This window comes from Mesoplodon densirostris, chromosome 18 (genome assembly GCF_025265405.1).
Source record: "Mesoplodon densirostris isolate mMesDen1 chromosome 18, mMesDen1 primary haplotype, whole genome shotgun sequence".
NCBI classification, from domain to species: Eukaryota; Metazoa; Chordata; class Mammalia; order Artiodactyla; family Ziphiidae; genus Mesoplodon; species Mesoplodon densirostris.
This window is the reverse complement of record NC_082678.1, coordinates 55,786,006-55,800,364: the sequence shown is the minus strand read 5'-3', so window position 1 is coordinate 55,800,364 and position 14,359 is coordinate 55,786,006. Positions and strand designations below refer to the sequence as shown.

Sequence of the window (14,359 nt, the reverse complement as noted above, 5' to 3'; positions counted from 1 at the left end):
ATCTGGGCCCATGAATTATTTAGAGGTGCTTTTATTTCCAAGTGTATAGGGTTTTGACACTCTTTGTGGTTTTGTCTTATTACATTGCAGCCAGAAAAGGTATTTTCTGTACTATTCCAGGTATTTGTTAGGATTTGCTGTTTTTCACTTTCCCCCTTGGTAAACACTTTTACTTACATAAATGTCTCCTATGTGCTTGAAAAGAACCGTATTATCTAAATGTTGAAAGAATTCTGTATATCTGTAAGATGATGTTAGTTGTTAGTTCTATTATTCATATTCTTACTCTTGTTTGGTCTACCTGATCTATTAATTACACAGAGAAGTATGTTTAAATTTTTTTTAATTCCCTGTTTGACTGTATTTGTCAATTTCTTTCACTGAGTGTTTTTTTGCTTTCTACACTTTGAGGCCATATTGTTAAAGCACATAAAAGTACAGATTTACAGCTTCCTGGTGAATTTCCTTTTTTAAAAAATTTCCTTTTAACATTACATGAAGACTATCATTAAAAATGTCCTAATGTAACTAAACAATCTTCCTTTTGGTTGATGTTTGCCTGATTAATATTTTTCTATCTCTATACTTTTAACACTTCTTATTCTGATGTTTTAGGTATGTCACTTTTTAAATTATTATTATTATTATTTTGCAGTACGCAGGCCTCTCACTGTTGTGGCCTCTCCCGTTGCGGAGCACAGGCTCCAGACACGCAGGCTCAGCGGCCATGGCTCACGGGCCCAGCCGCTCCGCGGCATGTGGGATCCTCCCGAACCGGGACACGAACCCGTGAGAGCATACATCTAGATCAATTTTTCCCAATGTGAAAATCTTTGTTTTTCAACCGATGTTTTCATATTTTTATTATTGTTACTTTTTATTTATTCCTACCAGCCTATACTAGACTCTCTACTTACCAGGGTCTTTTTTTTCCAACCCCTTAACTTCCTTCTATTGGATTTTCCTTACTCCCTTTCCCCCTCTACTGCTTTGGAAGTTAGACGTTCAAATTCTGTTCTTTTAATAAGTCACTTCGTAATTTAAAGAGTATGTTCAATTCTTAACATGCATTCTTGATAAAGTTCAAAATGATCTTCGACCTCCACTAGCATACAAGAATTTTAATGCTATAATGCCAATCACAGCCTTCACCTATTATTTTGCTTCCACTTTTTCTTTCCGTTATCTTTTGCTTCCTCTTTAAAACTCGAGATTCCACGGTCAATACTTTTTATCTACTGCATTTGCTTCCTCTGTATCTTTTTGCATCCCACTCCTCCCCTTCGGGTTTCTTTTATTCGTTCTTTCAGTAAAGGCCTGAAAGTAGTATTCTTAGTCTTTTATTTGCGTAAAAAAGTCAAGGTCAAACATTATTTTTCCTCTAAATTCCAAAGATCATTTAGTGGCTTCTTAAAACTTTTAAGAAGTCTACCAATCTTACCTTTTCTCTATTTCCTCTGATAGGTTTGTCACTGGTATTTCATAATCTGCAGTTTCACATTTATGTATCTAGGTACAAATTGATTATGTCTCATGTTTCAGACTACTGCTTCTTGATCCATCAGTTTTGGAAAACTCTCTACTATCTATTAATTCTTCACCATTTACTCCTTCTCGAACTCATATTAGATGTATGACAGGGCTTCACAATCTATTTCCTATGCTTCCTAAAATTTCAATTTTCATCTTTATCCTTCTGAACTGAATCCTGGGTAACTGTATCTATTTTCTACCTCACTAATTATTTCTTCTGCTAGGTCCATGTGCAATTCAACTTAGCCACTTTTTCCATTTCTAGAAGTTACACGACACTTGGTTCTTTTTCCAATCTACGTAACCATTTTCCATGTCTTGGTCTTAGGGTTGATTACTTCTTTTAGGTTTCTAATAATTTTAAACACATTAATACTCGCTTTCAGACTATCTATTAGGGATTCAAATGCCATTTGTCACTCTTATTTTGGTGAATTGTCTTCCAGAATTCTGTAATGTTTTACTGTGAACTTATGCTCTGCAAGCCTTGTTTTTTCTGTAAGATTCCTCGTGACCTAGGCTCTGAAATTTCCTCAGAAAAGGTTTTTCGTTTGTTTTTACTAGGAACCCCAAGGTTACTGTCAATCTAGAACCAATTTTTATGTTAAATTTCTTGGCCTGAGGTTTCCTGGACCTCATAACTAACCTAAATGTACACCGAAACTGTATGAAGCACAGGTCCCAATTTACAAATTCCCTCACTCAAGGCCCAGGCTTCCTTGTTATCTCCTATCCTGGTACAAAGGTTTTTCTAGTTCATTCTTTCACTGAAGATACAGTCCTTCAAACATCCAGGTTTTATGTAAGGGCTCCCATTACACGGCTGTAATGGTCTCAAGGCTGCATCTCCTGTCCTTAGTTATTTGGGCAATAAACTCCAAGTCTCTGAATGAGACCTACACCCTTCTCTATGCCTACCATGCGGGCTTCTACTTCATTTCTGGCAGCAGGGGCTTGCCCTTTGTTTTATGTAAGTTCTTGCATTTTTAGCTATTCGTAGACAGAGGATTTACAAGTTATCTTAGTCTGCCATAGTGCCAAAAGAAGTTTCTTGACTTTGTAATTTTTATATGTATAACTGATATTAGATTTGATTTTAACTTCAAAGGTGTCAGACAATTCACATTTGTCTGAGAGTCTGACTCACAATATTTACAACTCTGATTTATTTATTATGTAAGCATTTATTTTATTAGGCTTATAAGTCTGTCCTGTCAGGCACCTGTAGTGGCTGAGTCAATTTGATAAGTTAAATTTACAAGTATAGTTTGGAATGTTTAAAGGACTTAACTAAACTTAATGCCGTTAGTTGTTTAGGGGGGAGTCTGCTCTGTTAAATTTATTAACTTAAACATTCATCAAGAACAAGTCAAAAGCATTATTCCTATTTTTATACAGTCGAAAGTATTATTTTTATACACAAATTACAAAATGTACAGAGTATATAACAACACTAAAAGATTCTAACTCTAGTTGACTTAATGTAGAAACAAGCAATTATTAGTTCTTTTTGATATGAAAGTCAATTTTGATGTTAAAAAAACTCAAATTACACAATGACAAGTAACTACTGTCTTGGTAATTTTGAAGACCAGTGATAATGGATCACCCAGCTCACACACTATTATGACACGCTGAAAATCCTGGATTTTACAAACGGTACACCTCTAAAATTTAATTTTCCATAAAAGCTACCCAGTCCTACAAAAATAAGCCATTGCTTTAAACCAATAATTATGTCAAAAATCGAGACAGGTTAATGGTTTTTAATGAGCACTGTACCCACTGAAATGGTAAATTTCTGCATGAAGGTGGGAGAATCTTAAAATTTTTTTTTTTTTTACATCACAGATGGGTTACACACCCTCCTGAGTGTACTTCTATGTACTTCTGTGGAGCTTTACCAGACTTCATTCCAAATTATGCAGCTGGTAAAATATGTACCAATGTCACCTTTGGGGTAAGAAATTATTTCTTGCTTGAGCAAGAATTAAAGAGACAAATTCTGTGCAATTAACAGCCTCTTACATCAGGTAGATGCCCCTTCCCCTTAAAGATCAACCTTCTGGCTTAACATCAATGTTAATCTAAAGAATGTTTGTCATTTCCCTGTCCAACCATTCTTGCTAATTTGGTCTCCTCTCAGCCTGCTGCTTCCTTTTTGTCACATATTTCCACTCTTCGGCAAAACTGGATTACTTGGGGGGGGGGGGGTTGTGTTTTTGTTTTTTTTAATATCAACAGGTTCTCCCTTAAAAAAATGTAAAATACTCTGCCAGCAGTCGTTTTCATCCCAACCAATGGGACGTGTTCTGCTTTTCCACCTGAAAAGTAACATGTAATTCTCATGATGGTTCCTAGCAAGTGGAGAGCCGGGTCTTTCTCTGCAGCCTGCGACGTGCCCAACAACAGAGGGCCTTGTGTGGCAGCTTGGACTGCTAAATCAAGAGCAGACCCACGTCCTGGACTTTATATTCTGCTTTCGCAAGATCTAAACGGGCTGTCCTGATAAGACCAAGGCCTCTTTTTCTCTTCCACACAACGGGGGTGCCTCGGTCAATTTAAAGTGCTTGATGGAAGACTGCCTTTCCTTTGGTCTGTATGTTTCAACGTAAATGCCACAGGGATCTACAAGAGCCCATCAATAATAGACAGGGCTCACTTTCAAGCTCGTGCAGGAGATAAACAACTGAAGAGGTGAACGTGACAGAGGAGGGTGAAGAGGAATTATACGCAAGCACCCCCATCTCGAATCCGGGAGGCTGGTGCGGAGGGAATGACGACATGTATGTAGGATTTCGTGTCAGGCAACGTCGTTTAAAAGGGCTCCCAGAGCGTCAAGGCCCCCACCTGATGAATGGGTGAGTCAGGAAGGCCCAGCTCCACGTCACGGATGGGGAAACTGAGGGACGAGGCGGCGAGATGACTGGCCGGAGGCCTCGCTGAAAGATCTGAGGCGGAGCGGAGAACCAGAAGCACCGATTCTCTCCGGCCGATGCTCTAATCACGGGCTCCCCCCGCCCCTGCGATGGCGTAGCGGCCTCCGCCCCCCGATTCACACACCCTCCCCCGGGAGCAGCACGTCGCCTCGGGTTCCAAGGACAAGGCCAAGAGACCGGGGGCTCGAGGCGCTCCCGCCGGGATTTGCAGACGGAGAGCGTTGGGAGCGTGCGTCCCTCCAGTCCAACATGGCGGCGGCAGCGTCCGCCTCCCCCCACACCCCCACCCCAGCCTCCCTCAGGGCCGGAGACTTTCCCGCGGGGCCCTCCGGTGGGCGGGAAGACGGCCCAACCCCGCCGGGCCCCTTCTCGCCGCTGCCGCTGCTCGCTAAAGGAGTCACCTACCCGACATGACTAACGGCCGCGGCGCAGAGCCCCCACAACCCGCCGAGAACAAGGAAAACCAGAGCCAAGCGGCGCTGCGGCCGGAGCCGTACTGAGAGCGGCGCGACAAGCTGGCCCCGAATGCGGGGCTTCGGCAGCCAATCAGAGGGCAGCGGGCGGTACCACAACGCCACGGCTCGAGGGGTGGCTCTGTGCTAGACCGGAACCCAGAGGACTTCCGAATCCCCGTTCCCCCCTTCGCGGACGGTACCATTATTGAGAGGGAATTGTGGAGAGGCCGTACCACTGCCGCGATCAGGATGGGGGAGGGGGCTGAACCTACCCGGTACGTCCTGATTACAGTCCTATTTTTCACTTCATTGGATCTAATAGAATTCGAGGTTAGGAAGCGAAAGAGGAGAGGCCTTATAAACACAGATTATATGGTTAGAAAAGGAAATTTCGAATGGTATGTCCTAGTTCGCTCCGCTTGGGCTGCAGAAGGCTTGAGCCACCTGGGGGTGTTGGGAGTTGCTGAGCTCCGGGCCGGAAAGTCGTGACGAACTCTGGGACCAAGTCGTCTCCCGGTTTGTTGTAACTAACTTGCCGAGTAACAGACTACAAGGTGATACTGGAACAAACGTGTGCCTTAAAACGAAATCACACACAAACCGGACCCTGAGGATGTGTCAGGGTAGGGGGTCGAGCTTTAGTTTTCGGTGCTAGGATAATAGCTAATTCTAATTGTCGGGCACCTTGCATCATCTTGTTTAATTCTCACAACAGACTGATGAAATACTATTCCCACGTTACAGACGAGAAGGCAGAATTCACTTGCCCAGGGTCGCACTACTGGTAAATGGCCAATGTGGAATTGGAATCCTGGTAACCAGGCACCACTGCCTGTGGGTCTAACTATTCTGTTGCCCTGCCTACAGGGGGCTCGAGCTCTCGAGTCTGAGGTGAGGCTATGAGAGCTCAGAGAGAGCACACAGGGACATTTTCCCCAAGGGCGACGTGACATCTGAGACAAACCATAGGTGATTTGCAGAAGCTGACCACTTCTTAAGTGGGGAAAAGTGTTTTCCAATGACTTGGGACTTCCGCGGTGGTCCAGCGATTAAGGCTCCGCGCTCCCAATGCAGGGGGCCTGGGTTCGATTCCTGATCAGGAAATTAGATCCTGCATGCCCCAACTAAACACATGGCAACGAAGATGCTGCGTGCAGGCAGCTAAGACCCGGCCCAACCAAATAAACAAATACTTTTTTAAAAAAGTGATTCAATATGTTTGGAGTTTACCCACGAGGGGAGTGTGGTAGGAGATGAAGCCAGAAAATTAGGGGGGCTAAAGAGCTGAGACCTTGTAAAGTACATTAGAGTTTGTGCTTTATTGAAGTCAGTGGGTAACTCCTGCCAGATGATTTTAAAGAAAGATCAGATTTGCATTTTCGGGCTGCAATATGAAGAATGTATGGAGATAAGAGGTGCCTAAAAGCAGGGAGACCGATTAGGTGACCAATGCAATAATTCTGGTGAGGGATCATAGTAACCTGGACTTAGGTTGTGGCTGCGGGGATGGAGGTAAGTGAAAAGATCCCTGACATACTTAGGTAGTAGACTGAGCAAGATCTGGTGACCAATTTGGGTGGGAAAAGAAGTGAGAAGTCCAAAAAAAAAAAAAAAAAAAGAAGCGAGAAGTCCTGGGTAAATTGTGAGTTTCACACCTGGACAAGTGGGCAGGTGGTGGTGTCATTCACTGTGACAGGGAAAAGGAGGAGGGGCAGGCTAGGCTGGAGGTGGAGTGGTAAGTTCAGAATTACTGCCTTCAGGTCAGAAAAAGAGGCATGAGGTCATCTCTCTTCATTATACTAGCAGTTAATGAGAGCTCAGCTCTAGAGGTAGAGGGTCACAGAGCTCTCTAGGCAGGTCCAAATAAACAAGGCTAAAGAAATAGAAATTCTTTCATGACTAAAAACAATTTAGCCATTCAGTGTATGTACTGAGGAAGGCAACCCCAGAGGAGGAGATGGGCAGGAGAGAATTCGGTTATTGCCAGTCGGGGGAGCAGGGAACACGATTTCTAGGTTTTTCTTCCTCTTTTTTTTTTAATTATTTTTTTTAGTTTATTTATTCTATTATTTTTGGTTGTGTTGGGTCTTCGTTGCCGTGCGCGGGCTTTCTCTAGTTGCGGCCAGCGGGGGCTACTCTTCGTTGCCGATCGTCGGCTTCTCATTGCGGTGGCTTCTCTTGTTGCAGAGCACAGGCTCTAAGTGCGTGGGCTCAGAAGTTGTGGCTCGCGGGCTCTAGGGCTCAGGCTCAGTAGTTGTGGCACACAGGCTTAGTTGCTCCTCAGCCCGTGGGATCTTCCTGGACCAGGGATTGAACCCACATCCCCTGCATTAGCAGGCGGACTCCCAACCACTGCGCCACCAGGGAAGTCCCCTTTCCTCTTTTTGAATTTTTTTAGAATTGGGCTATTTTAAAAGATGGATATACAAAAAGTGTTGCTCATCATCAACCTCTTAAGTTTGTACCACCGTTCATTCATGCATTCTTCACTCAGCTGCCATCTCCTGAGGTCTACTAGGTGTCAGGCCCTGGAAGACCTAGAAATAGAGGAACAGGAAGCAGGATGGCTCCTGCCCTCCAGGAAGGGCCTTCTCATAACAGGGACACTACAAACCTATGATTCCAATAAACTACTGAACATGCTAGAATTGGAGGGTGCAAAGGGTGGTCTGAAAACACAGAGGAAGAGCACCTAGCCTACATGAAGGGTAGAAGGGTTATTAAGGAAGTCTTCCTGCAGGAGATGCCTCCTAAACTGAGCTTTGAAGAAAGAACAGGAGTTAGCCGGGGGAGTGTATATCAGGAACAGCATGCTCCAGGCAACAAGGGCTGTATTTGCAGAGACCTGGAGAGAAGAGAGTTCTGGGAATTCTTAGTGATTCAGTCTGGCTGGTCTGTGGAGTTGCCGGGGTGGGGAATGGTGATAAGTGAAAGAGGTAGGCAGAAGCTACATTTTGAAAATCCTTGTGTGCCTTGTGGAGGAGTTTGGATGTTAAATTTAAAACAATAGAGAACTTCTGAGGAATCTAATCAAAGGAGTGACATTTAGTTTTTTATATCCATTATCTCTTTTAAGCTGGACAGCCCTGTGAAATAGATATTGCTGTTATCCACATTTTGTAGACTCAACACTGAAGCTTGGGGAGGTGAAATTCTTTACCAAGTTCACACAGCCAACTAGGGACAGAAACAGAACTCACATCCAGGCCTTTGGGCCAAGCCCCGTGTTCTTTTTACAGTGTCTGTGGTCTCCCAAACTTGAAACAGAGAACTCCTCCCAGGTCTGCATTGTTCCAGGGCTTCTTTCGAAGGGTCCTTCTCTACCACAAACTGACTCCAGATTGACTCCTGTGCCCTCCTGCCTTCCAGGCTTTTGCGAGGATGATTATCTACTACAAACTTTAACCCTCACTCTATGTATTTAGGGAAGACAGCAGGTACTTTTCATACATCAGCTTTAGCAGAATGCATCCGGGAAGGTCTTAGTAGTGGGTCTGTTTGCCCCTGATCCATTCCTCGGGTCCTCACTTGGGGAGCTGACCCCTGCAAGCTGGTTTCAATTTCAGAGATTCCCTTAGGTGGTAGCTTCCAGCTAGAATGGCCAGGGAGCATCTCGGTGGGAAATTAGGTGGTAGAAGAAAGGGGGGATCAAGGGTTATTTCTCCTCCCCCACCCCTGCTGTCTGCCACAGGAGGTGTCTCAGGCAGCACCTATCTTCTCCAGAGACCCAGTTTCCCTTGGTGACCCTGGCTCTTGGGCTCCATAACCCTACCCCTCCCTTCATCCCTCCAGCCTATGGTAGGTAGAGTCTTCTCACTGTTGATAATTTCTGAGTTGCCTCCACCCTGTTTGGCTTCCCAACTCTTCCACCACTGGTGTAGGGCCTTGTAGGACGCCGCAAGGACTGTGAATTTACTCAGAATGAGAAGGGAAACCAGTAGAGGGAGCCATTTAGCAGAGCGCCAATGGGATCTGAGCTATTTTACCAGGATTACTTTGGCTGCTATCTTGAGAAGAGATTGTAGGGGGCAGGGAGAGGTTATTACTCCCACCACAGTAGAAACCAGACCCCAGTGATCTTTTGCCTGTTTCAAAATCCTGTGGAACTCATAACTGGACCACATAATTCAAGGCTTGCCTACCCGCTCAGAGGCCAATTTGTTCTGTAGTTGGGTTGCATCATTCATCTCTGAACCCCCCGGTGCCTCATACAGCACCTGAAACAGTAGGCACCAAAAAAAGTGGGGGGGGGGGACTTGAATGAATGAATAAATAAATGATGAAAAAATGGCATGACTTGTCTAGAAACTCCTCAAGCTCAAAAACCTCGTCCAGGACTTCCCTGTGTCTCCCATAGGGCACAGAGTAAGTGTTTGGTGAGTATTTGTTGAACACTGTAGGCCTGCTCTGTGCCAGGTGCCCTCATCACCCACCCCCACCCCACAGAGGGGTCCCTGGAGCCCCACACCTCCAGCCTTCGTAGAGAGCAAGCCTCCCACAGAGATGAGACTGACACTCCACTGCAGCACGGTGGGAGGAGGCTCCTTGTGAGTGACCTGCTGCCCTGTCCTCTGGACAGAGGCAGGCACTTCCTGTTTGGGGTGGAAAGGAACCAGACACTTTCCTGTTAGCAGGTCTTTTAAGCAAAGCCACAGATGCTGAACAGGTCCTGGCCTGGCCTTTCAGGCCAGATGCCTGGAGGTTAGACGGCCTTTATGTAGAAGGGAAGTGGGGCACAGGGCCAGATTGGCCAGCCTTTTATTGTGTTCCTGACAAGTCCCCTGGGTCCTGGTGTGAGTAAAAAACAAACCAGAAGAGGCTGACGCCCTGCAAACTGTGATGAGGGTTAGGGTTGATGGAGCAGCTCTGAGCCAGAAAGCATTGCTTGGGATGAGGTAGGTGTTCATGCAATTGTCCTGGGGCAGGACAGGCTTGTGTATGTCGTGTGGATATGAGTGCATTTGAGTGTGAAACCCACGTGAAGAATACATGCAAGTCGCTTATGTCTGTGCACACAATCCCCAGCACTTGATAAGACTGAACAGTAATTAATTGTCTAGCTTGCTCCCCATAGCAAATCGGGGTAGTAGAAAAGGCAGGAATTATTACTGTCCCATTTTAAATGGCAGACACAGAGAGCGTAGTTGACTTGTAAGGGTCAACAGAGTGTGAAAAAGGCGAGATTCAAACACAGGTCTGTGTCGCTCCAAATCTCTTGCTTCTTCCAGTCCCCTAGGAACATGGCAGGTGTGTATGTACAGGGTGGTAGAGAGGGAGGTATACTTGTGAGTGTGACCCAGGCTGATGAGACCACATCCACCTGTTCTGGAGAGAGGAGATCTCTCTTCCAGAGGTGGAGGTGTTTGCTAGAAAGTTAGGGCTTCCAACATTGAATCACAGCTTAAAATGCACAGAGGTTATGGTCAATAATAATCCAGATAATCACAGCTAAAGTGCTCGCATCTCTGGAGAAGCCTCCTCTTCAGCTCTCCCAAGCTAATCTCACATCCTCATTATTCCTCTAACTCGTTGTGGTTTTCAGAGGTTGATCCTTCCATTGGTGCTTTTCTCCAGAGCTCAGAATTCCTTCTGATAACATCTACTTTGTGTTCTGCCCGTTTCCTGGGGTGAAGGACGGGGCGGAGACAAAGCTGATTGTTTCTCAGATGAGGAAGAGAGAAACTGAGGCCCAGAGGGGCCTTGTCCAGGTCCACACATCCTGACTGATTCAGGGGGTCCTGGTCAGGACGAGGACCCAACGGCCAGCTGTTGCCTTCTGTCAGGGAGGAACGAGTGACTGGGCAGCTGCCAGCTATTCCCCTGGGCAGACAAGTTGCCCAGGCCCTGGCATGCGTTCCTTAGAAGTTCTATCCACTCTGGGAGGGCTGGGAGGCACGGTGGATCTAAACCGAGCCCCAGTCCAGGAGGAGGGAGGGAGGGGAAGCCGCTCTCTTTGAAGAGGAGCTATGGAGAGGACTGACAGCTAGTTGGGTCAGGAACCTGCTAAGCCAAGATGGGGAGGGAGAGAAGGAGAGAGCCAGAGTTTTCTAAAGAAAAACCTAGAGCTATTTGCCTCCTAAACTTTTTTTTTTATACATTTATTTACTTCTTATTTATTTATTTTTGGCTGCCTTGGGTCTTCATTGCTGCCCGTGGGCTTTCTCTAGTTGCAGCGAACAGGAGCCTACTCTTCGTTGCGGGCTTCTCATTGCAGTGGCTTGCTTGTCTTTGCTGCGGAGCACCGGCTCTAGGCCCACAGGCTTCAGTAGTTGTGGCTCGCGGGCTTAGTTGCTCTGCAGTATGTAGGATCTTCCTGGGCCAGGGCTTGAACCCATGTCCCCTGCATTGGCAGGCGGATTCTTAATCACTGCACCACCAGGGAAGTCCCTCTTCTTAAACATTAGTATCTAGTATTTAGTGATCCAGCAGGGCTGCAGTGGGACTCAGGAATCTGAATTTTTAACAAGTGGCTCCAGGTGATTCAGTGCAGGTGTCCAAGAATCACATTTTTTAAAAATGAAATCTACAATTGACTTTAATGTACGCCCCTAAGTAAGAACTTTTTCTTTTTCTTTTTTTTTTTTTTTTTTGGCCATGAGTCATGCAGGATCTTAGTTCTCTGAATAGGGATCAAATCCATGCCCCTCAATTTCCTCATCTGTAAAATAAGGATGCTTATAATAGTAGCTTTCTCATAAGGAAACTGCAAAGATACAATAACATGATTTATATGAGGCACATAGCACATACATGGTGCATGTTAATTCCTCAGCAGGTACTAACCATTATTATTTGTTCCAATTCCTCCTTCCCACCTCACCCCCACTCCCACCAGAGGAAGATACAAGTCCCGATTGGATTAATATAGGGACTTGTCACCACAGTATTGTTTTGGATGTGGGTAGTCTTTGGACCTTGCTTTGAGGATTCCTGCTCCAAAGCCGTTCTCCTCCCATCACTCTTCTGATACCCTTGCTGTGGATAATTTCTTTCCAATAAACTACCCTGCCTTTCTCATCTCTCTTTCCTTCTCAGTCTCCCCGCCAATGGCAAACAGCCCTCCTTCACATCATCCAAAGTGATTTGGCTCAGGATGTGTCCTGGAAAGTAAAAACATGCAGCAAGTCAGTTGTGGAGCTGCGAGTAGGCCCCAGGATTCCTGAAGGTCACAGAATTTGGTGCTCTGGGACTTATGAGTAAGCGTCATAGGCATCAGGGAACTGAATCCTCCTGCTCCCCTCATTCTAACCATGGATACACACTGTCTTTTTGGGAAATAGACATATCCTGTACAGAGGTATGGTTGAAGCCCAGGGTGGATGTGTGGGCAAAGAAAGCTCTGCTCTGCATAAGCTCTTGCAGGCACTCGCAAGCAGAAATGGAGTGGGGAGAGGTGAGGATGAGATGAAATAATCCAACCAAGGACACAAAGGGAAAGCAGAGGAAGTCAACTTTCGAACACAATAGTGGTGCTAGTTTTCAGGTCCCTGGACCAGGGCTAACCTCGGATGCAGAGAAAGGCAGGGTCAGTTCTCTGCGTGGCTGAGCCTGTCTCCTTCCAGACACTCAGCCACCAGAGGACCCCTGCTTCCTGCCTTCCCCTGTCCTCCCAGTGCATCTGAAATGGAGAAACCCCAGGGATGTGCTGGAGGAAGGGATGGCAAGATTCTCCCTGGAGAACAAATTGGCAAACCTGGGTTTGACTCCAACTTGGCCCACGGTGTCCTTACCAACTGGTGCTCCTCAGAGCTTCCTGCCCCAAAGCAGAGCCACATCTGACCTATCAAAATCCATCTATTAGTCAAGGGCACCATGTGCCAAGTCATAACTACAACCTTCTGACACCGCCCACACACACACATACATGCACTCTCTAGGATTGCTAGATAAAGCAGAGGATGCCCAGTTAAACCTGAATTTCAGATAAAAGATGAATAATTTTTTAGTATAAGTATGTCTCAAATATTGCATTGACACATATTTATACTTAAAAATTATTTGTTGTTAATCTGATATTCAAGCTACCGTACTAGATTTAGCAACCCTTCTCGATGCTGAGCCCTTCAGCATCTCCCTCCCCCAGGCTCACTGCAGGACTTTGCCTGAATCTGTAGCTGTGTCCATCTGTTCTGTCCTTAGCTGAGAACCTTGGTTCCAGTCTGCCCGCTAGACTGAAAGCTCTCTGAGGGTAAGACCCAGGCCTTGTCCATCTCCATTCCAGGCAGAGATGCTCCCTATAGATGTGCACAAGGGCACCGGCGGAGAGGGGACATGAATTTACAAAGAAATCCACCCTCAACTCTGCCCGCAGCGGAGCCCTTGCCGGATTGTGTCTGAGCCCTTGAAGGGCGCCTTTTTCTCATTGATCTGCCCAAAGGAGCGCCTGTTTCTAATTGGTTCGCCCAGAATGAGTGTTCCCTTTTCATTGGCTAGTTGTGCGGTAGGCGTGGCCTATTTCCAAACAGTCCGCCCCAGGAACGCCTATTTTTGACAAGTCCAATCATTTCTGAGAAGTCCAATCAAAGAGGCGCCTTTTAAAAATTCCTCCGTCCAAGTAGCGCCTTTCTCTAACAACACAAAAACATCTTGTGCACTACTAAGGCCCTAAGACTTCGGATAACACTGCGTTACATTTGCTTAGCGCTTTATAGATTCCAGATTACCTTTACACACATTAACTCATCTAAACCCTACATCGACCCCCAGAGGTGGGTATCATTTTGCCATTTGCCTTTTACAGGTTAGCAAACTGAGCCTGGAAGAGAAACAGCAACCCGTCTGCAGTCACTAAGGCGGATAATGAAAACAGTTTACTTTTGCTCAGTACGAGTTTGACTAAGCTTTTCACGTAAATCATCTGTCCACCCTTACTAGGACTGTGTGGGATATATAAAGCCAGGCACTTTACACTCATTTTCTCAATCTTCATGCAACTCTGGAAACTAAGTATTATTCGCTATCATTTCATTGATGAGAAAATTGACGCTCGAAGTAAATTCTTTGCCAAAGGTCACACAGCTGCAGTCTACCTTTTACTGATATAAAATGCGGACTGCATGATGCCAGGTACGGTGCTCAGTTATTTACAGGCATCCTCTCATTAAATGTTCCCTATTATCACTTGATGTCGGTATTCTATTATCCCCGTTCACTGCTGAGAAAAATAGGTTCAGAGAGGGTGAGTGACTTGCCCAAGACCACACAGCCAGCAGGTGGCTGAGGCAGGATTCACACGGCTAGCAAAGAAGCAGATCTGGAGCTCAAATTCAGTTCTTCTGACCCCAGCCCAAGGCTCCTTCTCTCACACCTCAGGGCCTCGGTCCCTGCCAGCCCGGCTGAAGCCATCAATGACCCTCGGGTAGGCCAGAATCCCTCTTCATCGAAGCCTTAGGTAGCCACAACCGCCAGGAGAAGACGTTTCCTCCCCTGTCC

At 45.9% G+C, this 14,359-nt stretch overlaps 1 protein-coding gene across 1 annotated transcript in view; it reads right to left on the bottom strand.

Moving 5' to 3' along the window:
- The window catches only part of TAF15 (TATA-box binding protein associated factor 15), a 29,989-nt gene extending 24,859 nt beyond the window's left edge, over positions 1-5,130 (bottom strand). Inside the window, exon 1 of the mRNA XM_060081683.1 lies at positions 4,878-5,130. Within this exon, the coding sequence (XP_059937666.1) occupies positions 4,878-5,130 (253 nt within the window). The remainder of the gene's footprint in view (positions 1-4,877) is intronic.
- Positions 5,131-14,359: the final 9,229 nt, after the last annotated feature.